The following is a 14,782-nucleotide window of genomic DNA, read 5'->3' on the forward strand; positions in this document are numbered from 1 at the left end:
TTACAGCCTCTCCCCATCATTCACCACATTCAACTTCCCAGCTGCCTCTCTGTCTCCCTCGCCTCTCATTTGGTTCCTTCGTATCATTCATACATCGTGCTGGGCATTGGCTCTTTCCAATCTGGGTACCCCTGGAGTATAGAAGGTAAAGGATCATGCCTTGGCGAAGCTTTGGAGGTAAGGTTGGGGAAAGAACTTCTACGGCAAAGTTGTGACCTCTGGAGAACAGAAATTGAGGGTGCTTAGAAAGTCTGTGCAAGTCAGCAACTGAGCTAAGACACAATCCCTCCCCCTGTTTTACCCAGGAGCCACCCAAATGTGCCCCTCTCTGCATCCAAGATGCTCAGTTAGCTTTTGGTTAGCTGCTGGCTTGGCCATTTCGCGCAGACGGTGGACATCAGAGGCTTGGACATCTCCAAAGGGTTTTGTTATGGGTCCTCAACCTGCCTACAGGCCTTCAGTGACATTCACATTCAGTCTTTTGTCAGTTCAGAGCCCCACTGTGGTCCCAGCTCTAGGAGTTGTACCCAGAGGTACAGGATTTGGACGTGTAGATGCATTTGCCATTAATACTCCACAGCCTAACCTCCTGCTCTTAGTGTTTCACTCTGCTGGTTTCTGCACATGTTGTAAGCCACTAGTGGGCCGATGCTGTGTTTGTGTAATGAAAGGAGGCTTACAGCCCAACCTCCATCTTCCACACAGAGCTGCATAACTGGAGCAAGTTATTTTACTTCTCAGCTTCAGTTTTTCTGTCCTTAAAATAAGGCTGTTAATAGCTTTTGCTCAGGACTGTTTCGAGAACCAAGTTCTCTTTCTATGCCTCCATCAGTTAGAACTCTTGATTGCAAGTGAGGGAAAGAGAATGCTAGCTAATTTAAACAAGAAAAGAACAAACAACTATTGGCTTACATACCTGGGAGATGAAGAAGTGGAAGTGCTTTAGTCACAAGTAATCCAGGGTCTTCCTCTTGCCGTATCTTGAATGTGCCTTTTTCTGTGTCCACCTCATCTTTTCTTTCCAAATAGGGTGTTGTCCCTGAGATTTGACAAGATGGCTGCTGGCAGCTCCAGGCTACATTGTCCCAGGGGATAGAGGGCTTCTTTATCCCAGAGTCCCTACCAGTCTCAGGAGAAGGCTTCTGATTGGCCCTAATAGGGATACATGCCCACCTCCTGGACCAGTCATTGCATCCAGGGTACTGTGATTGGCTAGATCCAGGTCATGTGCCACGAGGCACCATAGTCAACAGCTCCACCATCATCACAGGTGTCCTCATGACCTGGCATTTAGTAGGTGCTTGGTGAGTTTGTATTACCTTTCTTTTTCTTTGGATTAACTCAACTGAAGTGAGTTACATCTAAATAAAAGCTACTTTCCCCCAACATACAAGGAAATCGATCTTTCTTTTAAACCATTTCTCTTCCAATTATGAAAATAATATATGCACACGAGGGGCATTTTAGAAGATGGCATATATGGAGCTATTAAAAATGATGATGTATTCAATAGCACAGTGTTTGATGACCAGAGAACACATGTTGACAATGTAAAAAGTAGGAACAAAAGCAGATTTCCAAACTGTATATAAAATATAATTGTTTAGGGCTTCCCTGGTGGCGCGGTGGTTAAGAATCCACCTGTCAGTGCAGGGGACACGGGTTCGAGCCCTGGTCCGGGAAGATCCCACATGCCGTGGAGCAACTAAGCCCATGCACCACAACTACAGAGCCTGCGCTCTAGAGCCCATGAGCCACAACTACTGAAGCCTGCGTGCCTAGAGTCCGTGGCTCTGCAACAAGAGAAGCCACCACAATGAGAAGCCCGTGCACCGCAACAAAGAGTAGCCTCCGCTCTCTGCAACTAGAGAAAGGCTGCACGCAGCAACGAAGACCCAACGCAGCCAAAAATAAATAAATAAATATTTTTAAAAAGAAGTAATCATGAAAATAAATTAATTAATTAAAAAATAAAATATAATTGTTTGCATTTATGGTTTATGTACGTGTGCAGACATGTAGAAGAAGTCATAAGGATGGACCAGAGTTAGCAGTTCTATGTCCATAGCTGTAGGGATCTAGAATCCGATTCCAGGCACTCACCACCTCATTCTCCTTTGGAGGCAGACAGCGAGGCCTTAATATCCTCCCCTCTTTTTCTTGTAGTCCTTACTAATTCCATTACACCTGTCTCAAAGCAGAATTGCTCCAAGACCAGATGTGTGGTAGTTTTGTACAAAGGCTGGATAAGGGGTTTACTAGATTACATGTTAGTACTGAGAACTGTAGGTCCTGTTTTCTCCTCCCACCTTACCCTCTCTGGGGTGGGTCCCTGGCAGCTCTGGCTGTACTGGGTTGCACCCCTGCCTGTTCATGGTTGATTGGACCATGGATGGACCTCTGGCTAGACTAGGTCAGTTGGATTCCCTATCTGGGAATTTGAAACTGGGGCTGAAGTACTGCACGTGGGCTGTGCAGGTGGCTCTTCCCATAAGAATAACTCAGTGTGGGGCAGCCATTTTCTCCCATGTGGTCCAGACACAAGAGCTCGAAAGGGAATGTTGCCTTCAGTCCTGAGAACATTGCCTCTCCCTGTTCCAGTCCTCTTCCAGGTCACTGCATTTTACCCTTGGGTTTTTGAGACATCCTTTTTGTATAACGAATACCTCCTTTTTACTTAAGCCAACAAGTGTGTTTCTGTCACTTGCCATCTAAGAGCTCCAACTAATGTGGGCAAGTGTTAGCGTCATCAATCAGAGCCATGAAATTTAAAATTTCCTTAAATTTGGGACTTCCCTGGTGGTCCAGTGGTTAAGACTTCGCCTTCCATTGCTAGGGCTGCAGGTTCGATACCTGGTCGGGGAGCTAAGATCCCACATGCCTTGCGGCCAAAAAAACCCAAAACATAAAACAGAAGCAATATTGTAACAGATTCAATAAAGACATTAAAAATGGTCCACATCAAAAAAATCTTTTAAAAAATTCAATCAAAAAAAAATTTCCTTAAATTTATCAGAAGCGTTTGACAGCTTGTGTCTGAAACTGCTTTTTAGCTTTGTTAGTTCTCTCTGTTTCTTTGTTTTCTGCTTCTCCTTCCCTCCCCCCTCTTTGCTCAGAGTCACAGCTAGGACACTTTCCAATTCTCTACAACATACCAGTCTTTGTGGACTATAAATAGGGAGACAAACAAGGCTGGGCAGTTGGAGAAATTGTCATTCAGGGATTGGTGATTGTAATACATTAAATGGGAAAGTCTGGCATGCTTTAGGGAAGGCTGAACATTTTCAGGTTGAGCTGGATTTTTTTTTTTTTCTTTTTTAACTGGCTGGGGCTGGGGGGACCCCTAAGTTAGGACAGAGCTGCTGGTGGTCATCTGCTGAGCTGGCAGAGTGAGAGTGAGCACACGTGGCCGGGACCCTTGAGGAATACTTTAAGTCCTTCTGTAAATACCAACATTGTCATCTCTGCTGCAGATGTGAGAAAAATGAGTTTCAGAGATGAAGAGACACCCCCTCCCCGCCAGGTCACTTGGATTGCTGCTAGGCTGGGGGCAGTGCTCCACCTTTCCTAAGCTGCCTCCCTGGTATGGAGGGGCTATCTGTTTTGTGTTTACCGTATGGAGCAATGGGGAGGGGGGTGGCTTCTGTAACTAAGTGCTTTAAGGATGGGCAGGGTACTGAGGGATGGATGGGTATTTTACTCCTTCTCTCTGCCCGAGGCTCACGTTTGCAGCGCTGAAGTCTTGGCTGCTTCAGTCTCTTCCATGAGAGCCCGACCACAAGCGTCCCTCTGCCCCCTTGTCCCCCATCCTATTCTTGGGGGGCCTCACCTCCTTCAGTAGGCTTGATTTCCAAGGCTTCTTTGGAGCCAGTGTTCTGGCTCAGATAGTCTGCAGCAAACTGAGTCTCTGCCGGCCTCTAGTGAGAGAGTTTGAAGCTGCAGGTGGGTGAACGTGGCGTTTCTGTAGAGTCAAGCTGACCATGGTGGCCTCCGTGAACCTGAAAGTCCTGGAACATCTTGCTTCACCGCTTGCTTTGTATTTGGCGGTGTCCACGGTGGAGTTAGGACCCCTGAAGCAAGAATTACAAAGAAAGGCTTTCTGGCAAGGCGTTTTGGGGTGGTGGTGGTGGAAGCCGAGACTTTCACTTAATGAAACACGCTTCCCTCTAGGGATTAAGAGCGTTGGCAGTAAAAGACACAAGTTGGAATTTGGAAAAAGCGTGCTGAAGTTGTCTTACCTCTCACTCTGCTTTAGCTAATGTTCTTTCCTCTTGGGGAAGACAATCTTTAGAGGAGATGGTCATGAAAAAAACCCCTGAAAACTGAAATTTCACACATATTTTAGGCACTTGAAAACCTGGAGGAGCCTCTTTCTGGGATGACTTGGAATACATCAATTTTTATTCTTTCTAGATGGAAAAATAAATTATGGAAGTTGGATAGAAGATGTCTGATAGATAAATTCACAAAAATTTTTTAAAGAAGGGAAGTAAAAAGCCATAAAACTTCCTTGGGGGTGATGGAAGGACGTGCAGGTGGGGGTGGGGAGGGGCAGGGACAGCTCTTTCAGGTTGGCCTATTTATTTATTTAAAAATTTATTTTGCAGAGGTCTTAGTACAAGTTGGCTTTAAAGACAAATTCATTCAGGTCACATTTTGAATCTGGAGGAAGGGGGTGGATTATTCAATAAATGATGTGGGGATTACTAGCTAACCATTTGGAAGCAAATAAGGTTAATGATAAACTTCACATGACAAATCAGAATAAATTTGAGATTAAATATTTACGCTTTTAAAAAAGTCATAAAGGCAGTAGACAAAAACACAGGCAATTGTTTCTGTAACCTTGGTGGCAAGGAAGGGTTTTCTAAGCATAACATTGGTGAGAGAAAAGGAAAGATTGATAATTTTTGAAAAAATTTTGCTGTAAACAAAATTGAAAGGGAAGTGACAGAGCTAATGTATTTGAAACATAAAGTATTTGGAACAAGGTTCTATAAAGATCTCTTAGAAAACACCAAAAAAGGTAAATAGTCTAACACCAAAAATGGGACACAAACGGAAAATAGGAATGGTTAAAAAATGTCAGAAATATTGAATTATTTAGTTTTAAAAAATAGTACATACAGGTCTACTGGATTTTTTCTTTCATAGCTGTTAACTAGGATGTTGCCAATTTTTTGCTTTTACAGACAATGCTTCTTAAACTATTGTGTAAATGGTTCTAAAGGATAGATTCCCAGCAGTGGAATTAATGATTGGTAGGGTGAAAACATTTTATCTTTGGTAAATATTTCCAAAGTGCCCTCCAAAAATTTTGATTCAAGTTACACTCCCATCAACTCGATATAAGGGTGCCCATTCCCCTACATCCTTGTGGAAAAATAGGCAGGTTTGGTTTCTGTCTTTCTTTCTTTCTTTTTTTTTTTTTTTTGGCACGGGTCACTTGGGATCTTAGTTCCCCGAACAGGGATCGAACCCACGCGCCCTGCAGTGGAAGGGCGGAGTCTTAACCTCTGGACCGTCAGGGAATTCCCCACGTTTTCAGCTTTGACAAAATAATTTGTCACACGGACACATATACACCCCTTTTAATAGGCTTGGCTATAATGACCCTAGCTCAGGCCAGAGGGGACTGTTGCGAATCTCTTGGTGATGCTGACTTTGACCCTAATCAACCTTCCCCTGTAGTTCCTGCTCATATTCCACAAGGCCGCAGCGGGGGAACTACAGGAAGACAGTGGGCTGATGGCGCTGGCGAAGCTTTCTGAGATCGATGTTGCCCTGGAGGGCGTCAAAGGTGCCAAGGACTTCTTTGAAGCCAAGGTAGGTGCCTCCTTCCTGTGCGGGGCGATCCCTCCCTCTGCTCACCCTGCCCAGCAGGAGCTCCCAGCCAGCGACCAGCTCATCAGCTCCCTCAGGACAAGCGAAACAGCAAGCGCTTAATCGTGTGAGATTGTAGGGAAATGAGAGTGCGTTTGTGTGCCATCTGAAAATTAAAAACAAAACAGGAAAACTGCCAGATGGCAAATGCATTTGATCCTGGTTTCAGATTCAAACAGGTTTGCTGATGCAATGCTGCCAGATGGACTCTGAATCCAGACTTTCCTAAAGAATCGCTCCTTACCCCAAACCTCAGCTGAGTTACTTGAACAGCTACCTGCATGTTTGCATCGTAGACACCTGTGCGTAAACAAGTGAATAATGGGGCTCAAGGAGGGTGCCTTGGTGGCTTGCCCTGAATCAGAAAAAGTATTTGCATCATTGACAATGGCTGGGAGCTGGGAAGGAATCTCCAGTGCCTGGTCTTGGAGCCCTTCTGGGTGCTTCCATTCATTCACAAGTTCATACAGTCATTGAACGTTTATGGTGATTTTACCCCTGCTGGGTGCTGTCATTTTCCTCTACACAGGGCACACCGGCAGAAAGAGCGATCAGGAGAGCCCTCCGAATCCCCCTCCACAGCAGTGGAGTGCAGTGGATAAGGCTACCTGGGTTCAGATTCTGCCTCCTACTCTTACCTGTCTCCTGTCTGTGCCTTAGTTTCCTCATCTGTATAATGGGGTTGATAATGGGATTGCCATGAGGATTAAATGCACTCATGTGTATGAAGTGTTTAGCAAGCTCCTGGCTCACCGAGAGCACTCTGTATGTGACATGAGCTGTTGGGACTCCCTTCCACTCCAGGCAGGAGACAGCCAGACTCTTGTGGAGTTTTGGCTTATTCCAGGAGTTTGCCCAGAGACAAAGTGTCCTGGTGATACAGCCCAGCCTGCTCAGGCCCCTAAGCAGCACTCTCTCTTCACTTCTCTGTGACGTTGCCTTGGAGACAAGAGTCCATCATCTTTCTGCCAGTATGTAAACTGTGAATCGTGGTGGCCTCCTTATGCCTGAATCCCCTACTGCTGTCACCTGGCAGTTTCAGGGACAGGCGGACCAGTCACTGCACCTTCAACACCAGCATCGTATATCCAATCCTGAAAGTGGTTTGGCCCTTCCTTCATGACTTAACATTGGTTCAATTCAGTTCCAGAAATGCCAGGCACCAAATCAAGCTCTGGAGAAACTCACACTGATAATGATGAGTAGAGAGGAGGGATGGTGGGATGAGTCCTCTCTATTCATTGACTGAGTCACCACTTGCAGATCTCCCGAGATGCCTTGGGGACGGGCCTGGGATTGAAACCCAAAGTTAACAGGACCGTGTTTTCAGCACACTGCTGTAGCTCGATATGCTGAGTGCTCAAGTCTGTATGGAGTCTCCGGGAATGTCTTATCTGGGCATTCCCAACCTTTTATAATCTGGCTCTGATCCCAGCTCCAGCCTTCTTCACCCCTATGCACAGTTCTTCAAGTACTGCCACGTCTTTTCACAACTGGGCCTCAATACCTGCTGTTTCCTCTGCCTGGAATGTCCCACCCAAATGCCTCTTCCACAAGAACTCTACTCATTCTATCAAACCCACCTTAAAGAGCTGCCTCTTCTTGGCTGCTTTTCCAGACCCTCGGGGCTGAGACTGTCCATGCTCTTCTGGGTGCCTCTATTATGAATGGAAGCAGTATTATAATTTATCTGTTCAAGGCATTCTTGGACGCTCTTGGTAAGAGTATAAATTGACCCAACTTTTTGGAGAGCAGTTTGGGGCCAGCTGTTAACATTTCATATCCTTCACCTCTGGAAATCTGCTTCGAGGATTTTATCCTTCAGAGATACTCATGAAAATGCACATAGATGTATAGACAAGGATTTTCGTACACTATTGTTATAACAGAGGAAAATTGGAAACAACCAAAACTTCCACTACCAGGGAATTGAGTCCACTGTGGTGCACCCACACATTTGTACACCCTGCAGCTCTCAAAGAATGAGATGCAGCTGCATTTATGTGTGGACAGATGTCCCGAACGAATTAGGCAAAACAGTATGTTTGAAACCCAATTTCATTAAATAGTTAAGTACAACCTGGATAATTATATACTAAAGTATTAGTAATAGTGATGTCAGAGGAACTTATTTTCTATAATTTTGTAAGGTTTTATAATGTGTGTGCATTATTTTTACAACAAGGAGAAAAGATGAAAAGAATAACAATAAAATTTTTTGTGTTTATACGTCTGCCTCCTCACCCACAGATTCAAAGGCAGGTGTGTTATGTTTGTAATTACAGTGCTTGACTAATAATGGCCCTCAGGAAATGTCTGCATGAATGACGAATGGAAGGAATTATTGCCCAAGTTTGGGAGAAGGCCATAAAGGAGCTGACATTTGCTACAGATGTTCAGAGATGAATGGGGATTCACCTTGTAATCAGGGAAGGGAAGGCGTTCCTGCCGTGGAAACAGCAAGAGCAAAGGCTCCAAGGCATGGCGGGGGGCGAGTGTTTGGAGGCTGGCCTCTGTCCATACGGGACGCAGTTGGACAGGGAGCTCTGGGCTCCCCTGAGGGTCAGGCCTTCCCCAGACTGCTGATCACCAGAATTATCTGCCAACCAGCTTCCCAGACCTCACCCAACTCTACCTGGGCTCTGCAGGTGGATCCAGTGCATAGCCAGGCTTGGAGAGCAGGGCCTTGATGTGATCAGCGGTGGGCATTGTGGGGACAGACTTGCCCCGGGGGAGGCTGGACTCAGGGAGGCCTCCGTAGACGGCTGGAGAAGAATTGCAGGTCCGATGAAGAGCGTGACAGAGGGGCTGGGGTGGAGATAAGGATGAATCCCCAACTCCCTAGAACTCTCAGTATTTATGACCACTTGATTGGAGGTGGAAAGTATAATGCCACGAGGTTATTGGAGTTGTGTGGCCAGGGGTTGATGTTTAAAAAAATCAAGACAGGACCCGTGCCCGTGAATGTGAATGGTTTATGGAGGAAAAGTGATAAGCTGGGTTTTACTGTTAAGTCCGAGGTGACTTCAGGCAAGGGAAGATCCGCCCCTTCATCCGAAGGGTACACTGTTGGGGTTTTTTTAGCGCCCCTCCTACCCAAGCCTCTTTATTTTTATTTTTTTATTTTTTTGTCTTTTCTTTTTTTTTTTTAATTTTATTATTTTTATTTATTTAATTTTTGGCTGTGTTGGGTCTCCGTTTCTGTGCGAGGGCTTTCTCTAGTTGCGGCAAGCGGGGGCCACTCTTCATTGCGGTGCGCGGGCCTCTCACTGTTGCGGCCTCTCTTGTTGCGGAGCACAGGCTCCAGACGCGCAGGCTCAGCAGTTGTGGCACACGGGCCCAGTTGCTCCGCGGCACGTGGGATCTTCCCAGACCAGGGCTCGAACCCGTGTCCCCTGCATTGGCAGGCAGATTCTCAACCACTGCGCCACCAGGGAAGCCCCAAGGTAGACTTTTAATGTGGAGAAGAAGGAGCCCAAGTAAAGTAATTACAAGGGCCCCCAACCCTCCTCTGGCCTGGCCAGGAATGGGCAGGTGGGGTGACTGACAAACATGTGAGTGCTGATGATTGGCCAGACCCTCTGCTGAGCGCTTCAGATTCCTGTGTTATCTAATGCTCACACAGAGTCACTCTGGAGGTAGGTGTTACTGACCCACTTTGCAGATGAGGAAATTGAAGCTTAGACAGTGGTTTGTTGATAAATGTTAAGCAAATGGGTGTCTGGACAAACTGTATATATATATATGTATATATATATATATATATACATATATATATATGCCTAAGTTTATTATAAATATATTTTGCAGATATAAAAGATATGTAGCACACAATTTGCAAATAATAAAATATATACTATTTTAATTGTAGATTCCATATAGCCTATTGATTCCTTTTTTTAAAATAAATTTATTTATTTTATTTATTTTTGGCTGCTTTGGTTCTTCGTTGCTGTGCACTGCTTTCTTTAGTTGCGGCGAGCGGGGGCTATTCTTCGTTGCGGTGCGTGGGCTTCTCACTGCTGTGGCTTTTCTTGTTGCGGAGCACGGGCTCTAGGCGCTCAGGCTTCAGTAGTTGTGGCACGTGGGCTCAGTAGTTGTGGCTCACGGGCTCCAGAGCGCAGGCTCAGTAATTGTGGTGCACGGGCTCAGTTGCTTCACAGCATGTGGGATCTTCCCGGACCAGGGCTCGAGCCCGTGCCCCCCCTGCATTGGCAGGTGGATTCTTAGCCACTGTGCCACCAGGGAAGTCCCTTAAGATTTTTTTGATGTGGATGATTTTTAAAGGCTTTACTCAATTTGTTACAATATTGCTTCTGTTTGTTATGTTTTGGCTTTTTGGCTGTGAGACATGTGGGATCTTAGCTCCCCAACCAGGGATCGAATCCGCACCCCCTGCATTGGAAGGCAAAGTCTTAACCACTGGACCACCGGGGAAGTCCCTAACAATGGCTATATTTAATAACCACCTCATAAAATTCCTGAAAATCAAACAACTGGCTTGCAAGCAGGTACCAGCCGGTACACCTCTGAGCCTAGAGATGTTCAATGAAGCGCCCAGGGTCTCACTTCCAGAAGCACAGGGAAAGGGGGAGGGATAAAATGGGTGGGAGAGGAGTCCAGAGTGGACGGACTGCATTCCTCTGTGTTTTCTAAATGAGGGAGGAGATGGGCTACTGAGAGTGGCAGGATCCTTAAAGGCTGCGGCTGTTTGGATGACCGCTGTGGGGAAAGAGATGGGAGGAGGGCTGAGCTTTACTGAAGGCCCAGCCCAAACTGGAAATCCTCACCTCCCAGTGGGTCCAGACACCGTCCTTGTGAGACTTCTAAGAAAAACACGTTCTCAGCCTGCAAGCAGGAACAAAGTCCTTGGTCCAAGGGCAGCACTTGACAGACTGGGAGGGGAGAGGTGAAGTGTGTCAGGCAGAAGTTCAGGTCCTAAAAAAAAGAAGTGCAGGTCCTGGGAGTCGGAGGTACTGTGACAGGTGTGTTGCAAAGATTGGTCAGGCATCCTTTTCGGGTTAGAAAGTAAACTAGGGCGAGGCCAACACACTAGGGGATGGGAGTGTGAACCCTGGTTGTAGGGTTCTATGGATGCTTGGGGAGGCTGGGTAGATAGTAAACTCCAACCTGGACTTCTTGCCAGAGTCAAGAAAGAGCAGTATCTGTTGAAATTTTTGATGACATCAAAATTTAAATATTTGTGTGACCCGAGATACCTTGAAGTTAAAAGACAAACAAAAGACTAGAGGAAAGTAACTGAAGAAAAATATACAATGGGGGACTAAACCTAAATTAGGTAAAGAATTGCAAATTAAAGGGAAAAAAAACCCAACTGAACAGAAAAATGGGCAAAGCATACAAATGGGTAATTCACCAAAGAGGAAATAAAAGAAGGTGCCAATTTTTTTGCCTATCAGATTGGCAAACAGGAAAAAGGTTAATGATAAGCGTTGGTAAGGTTGGGAAATGAGCGCTTGCATTCCGTGATGGTGGGGTGCAAACTGGAGCAGCTGTTTGAAGAGCAGTTTAGCAGTCTTTATTAAAAATAATGTACATGCCCAACGTGTTTGCAAATTCTACCAAATTGATGAGACACACAGAGAGGAAAAAAGAAGAATCAGTCCTAGAATAGAGGATAAGATGGATTTATCTGATACTGTATTATTGAAGATGGATTCATATCCATTCACAATGCCAACAAAAAACATTCAGTATTTGGAAGTAAATTTAGAAGGATTGATTCAGAGAAAGCTGAAAATTTTAGTTGGTAACATTAGGAAAACCCAAAACAACCAGTACTGAATGAAAACTGAGTCAATCAGGGAAAACTGTACATTATAAAGATATCCCTTTGCCACAGGCAGATTGATGCAATCCTATTCGAAATGCCTGCAGGAAGCTCATTTGGTTTTTGTTTTCCCCTAGAACTAAAGAATATTACTGTGAAATTAAAGGTGGAAGGTAGAAGTGGGCAATAGGCGTGGATGTTAAGGGAATCCTGAAAAAGAAGCTGAGGTGGAAAAGCCAACCCCAGCAGATAGGAAGGGGCATGTGTAACACAGCAGCAAATAAAGTGACGGTGTCCTCGCTGTTAGAAAGCAAACACTGGAAGACCAAGGGGAGGGAGTATTGGGCGGGGGTCAGGCCCCCAACAGGACCAGGATCCCAGGTCACGTGGCTGGAGACAAGCGAATTCTGTCGGATGGGCTGCTCCCTTTCCAGGTTTCTCTTTCCTCTCTCACCCTGTTGGTCTGTCCTCGCTGTTCCTCTGCAGGTCCAAGCCTTGAACTGTGCCAGTAAGTTTGAAGCGGAGCTAAAAGCGGAGCAAGATGAGCGGAAGCAGGCGGAAGAGAAGAGGAGGCTCCGCCAGGCAGCCTTCCGGGAACTCAAGGCCGCTTTCAGTACATAGTTGGGCTGACCTTGACCTCTGGCCACAGCTGTGCCTCACAGATGCCCCAGGGAGAGCTGGCCGGGCATCCTCGCCCCTGCTGACCCTTTGCCCCAACAAGCCTTCACAACCAGCACCCAGCGCAAACTCCTTAACCTCATCGGGGTGGCGGGGGGCGGCTCTCATCCCCATTTGGGAGCCCCTCCCAGAGGGTCCAACTGCCCCCCTCAAGTCCCTCTCTTGCTCGCCTTCCTCTGCCCTTCTCTGTGGCCGGAATGTGCCTCTACTTGGCAACCTTTGCTTGTTCCTTGTCTCTTTCCAACTCCACAGCAAAGAGTGGTCTGCTGTGTTAATTTGTACAGATACTACTTTCTTTGGTGGTCCTCAGAGGAGATAGTCCCTGGAGACCTATGACGTTAATGTTGCCCATTGTCTTGGGTAATCCTTTTCTGTGCCTCTTCCCGTCATGCCCCTCTCTCCTTTGTTTCTCATCCCACTTCCCTGTTCTCATTCTTAGCCTGATCCTGCCGGGTGCTTTTGCATCTTCTGTCCTCTGATGATGGTGAGGTTTAAGGCAGGCCAGGCTGGACCACTCCCTATCCCCTCTCCAATAGGGGGCACGGCATGCTGCTGAGATGACACAAAATAGTGAAAGGATAGGAGATTCTGTTCCTTCCCATCACCTTTCTCCTGTCCTCTTAGCATTCCCCCTGTATCTATCCTTTTCATTCCTCTTCCCACTTCAGCCTTTTTTTTCCTACCCCTAAATACTGTGCTACTTAACTGTAAGAATGAAAGAATGATTATAAGTAATATTAATGAGTAGAAGAATTCCTGTTAACTCTGACTTTATGCAAATTGTATTACAGTAGACCCCTGACATTCCCAAGTGACAAACCCAGAGCCTTTCAAAATCCCAAAAGTCATGACCATCCTCACCATCTAGCTGGTTTCCAACCTCTGCTCTAAGGTGCTGGGGTGAAGCTGTTCTTCAGCATAATTTTTTATATGTTATGAGTTCTTGGGATTGCTCACAAATATCAGGGGTTTTTTGTATTTTATAAAAGAATTTCTAACATCATATTTATTTCTTCTCTTTTTTACCTGCTGTCTCTACAAAAAAGAAAACATCTGCATTTTTACCTTACGGCTGTTCTTTTTCAATAAACAGTGCAAATGGACTTTGCCGTCACATCAATGTGCTTCTAGTCTTCTGTGAATTGGAGGGGAGAGAAGGGTGTTTTCCGTGGGGGCCACGTCCAGCCTAGGCTCCTGTTTCACACCAAGTCCCCAAAGTAGAGTTAGAAATGGTGATTAGAGGTTTGGCTTTCACTCCGGGGCATTCTGAGTACTGAGGTTGCCTGTCAGCTACTCTTCCCTTTCCCATCACTGAGGATTCTTTCAGCTGCAGGTAAAATCTGCAGCTTAATTTCTCTTGCTTCCTGGACCCTTTGAAACTCTGATGAGGGCCAATGACCCTTCCCTCCCATGTATAATTCCAGGGTATTTAGGGGACCTAGGTAAAGACCCCTGGCCTAAAAGAACACCCTTAGCGCTCCCCAGGGAGAATAATTTCTGTTTCTGCACAAACCCAAGACCTACAATTCTCAGGCATCCTTTTTCCATGTAGGGTCACCCCAACCTCCCCACCAGAGGAAGTGGATATGAAAAAGGCATGGAGAGACTCTTGCCATATAATCCAGCAATCGTGCTTCTTGGTATTTATCCAAATGAGCTGAGATACTTTGTCCGCACAAAAACCTGCACACGAATGTTGATAGCAGCTTTATTCATAGTTCAAAACTTAGAAGCAACCAAGGTATTCTTCAACAGGTGAATGGACAAACAAACTGTGGTCGATCCATACAATGGAATATTAATTCAGCGATAAAAAGAAATATTATTCACTGTTGAAAAGAAATGAGCTATCAAGTCACAAAATGACATGGAGGAAACTTAAGTGCATATTGCTAAATGAAAGAAGCCAATCTGGAAAGGTTGCATTGTATATGATTCCAACTATATGAAATTCTGGAAAAGGCAAAACTATGAAGGGAGTGAAAAGATTAGGGTTATCAGGGGTTAGGGCGGGGAGGGAGGGATGAATAGGGGATTTTTAGAGCAGTGAAACATTCCGTATGATGCTATAATGGTCATTATACATTTATCAAAATCCATATAGAATGTGTAACACAAAGAGTGGACCCTAATGTTACTATGGACTTTAGTTAATAATAATGTGCCAATATGAGCACACCGGTTGTAACAAATGTACCACACTAATGCAAGATATTAATAATAGGTGAAACTGGAGGGGGAGGGAGGAGAGGGGTATATGAAACTCTGAACTTTCTGCTAAGTTTTTCTGTAACCTAAAACTGCTCCAAAAAATAAAATCTATTAATTTAAAAAAAGAAAGAAAAGAAAAGAAAAAAGAAGGAAGGAAGGAATGGAGACAACAGTGTAATTACGTCAAATGTCCATTTCCCTCTGTGGACAACTAGAGCC

The 14,782-nt window shown here is 45.4% G+C and overlaps 1 protein-coding gene across 2 annotated transcripts in view; it reads left to right on the plus strand.

Moving 5' to 3' along the window:
- The window catches only part of EFHD1 (EF-hand domain family member D1), a 38,085-nt gene extending 24,619 nt beyond the window's left edge, over window positions 1-13,466 (plus strand). For both annotated transcript variants that reach the window (XM_007184736.2, XM_028167160.2), the window contains exons 3-4: window positions 5,692-5,826; window positions 12,161-13,466. In XM_007184736.2, the coding sequence (XP_007184798.1) occupies window positions 5,692-5,826; window positions 12,161-12,295 (270 nt within the window). In that variant the 3' untranslated portion in view covers window positions 12,296-13,466. The remainder of the gene's footprint in view (window positions 1-5,691; window positions 5,827-12,160) is intronic.
- Window positions 13,467-14,782: the final 1,316 nt, after the last annotated feature.

This window comes from Balaenoptera acutorostrata, chromosome 8 (genome assembly GCF_949987535.1).
Source record: "Balaenoptera acutorostrata chromosome 8, mBalAcu1.1, whole genome shotgun sequence".
Taxonomy (NCBI): domain Eukaryota; kingdom Metazoa; phylum Chordata; class Mammalia; order Artiodactyla; family Balaenopteridae; genus Balaenoptera; species Balaenoptera acutorostrata.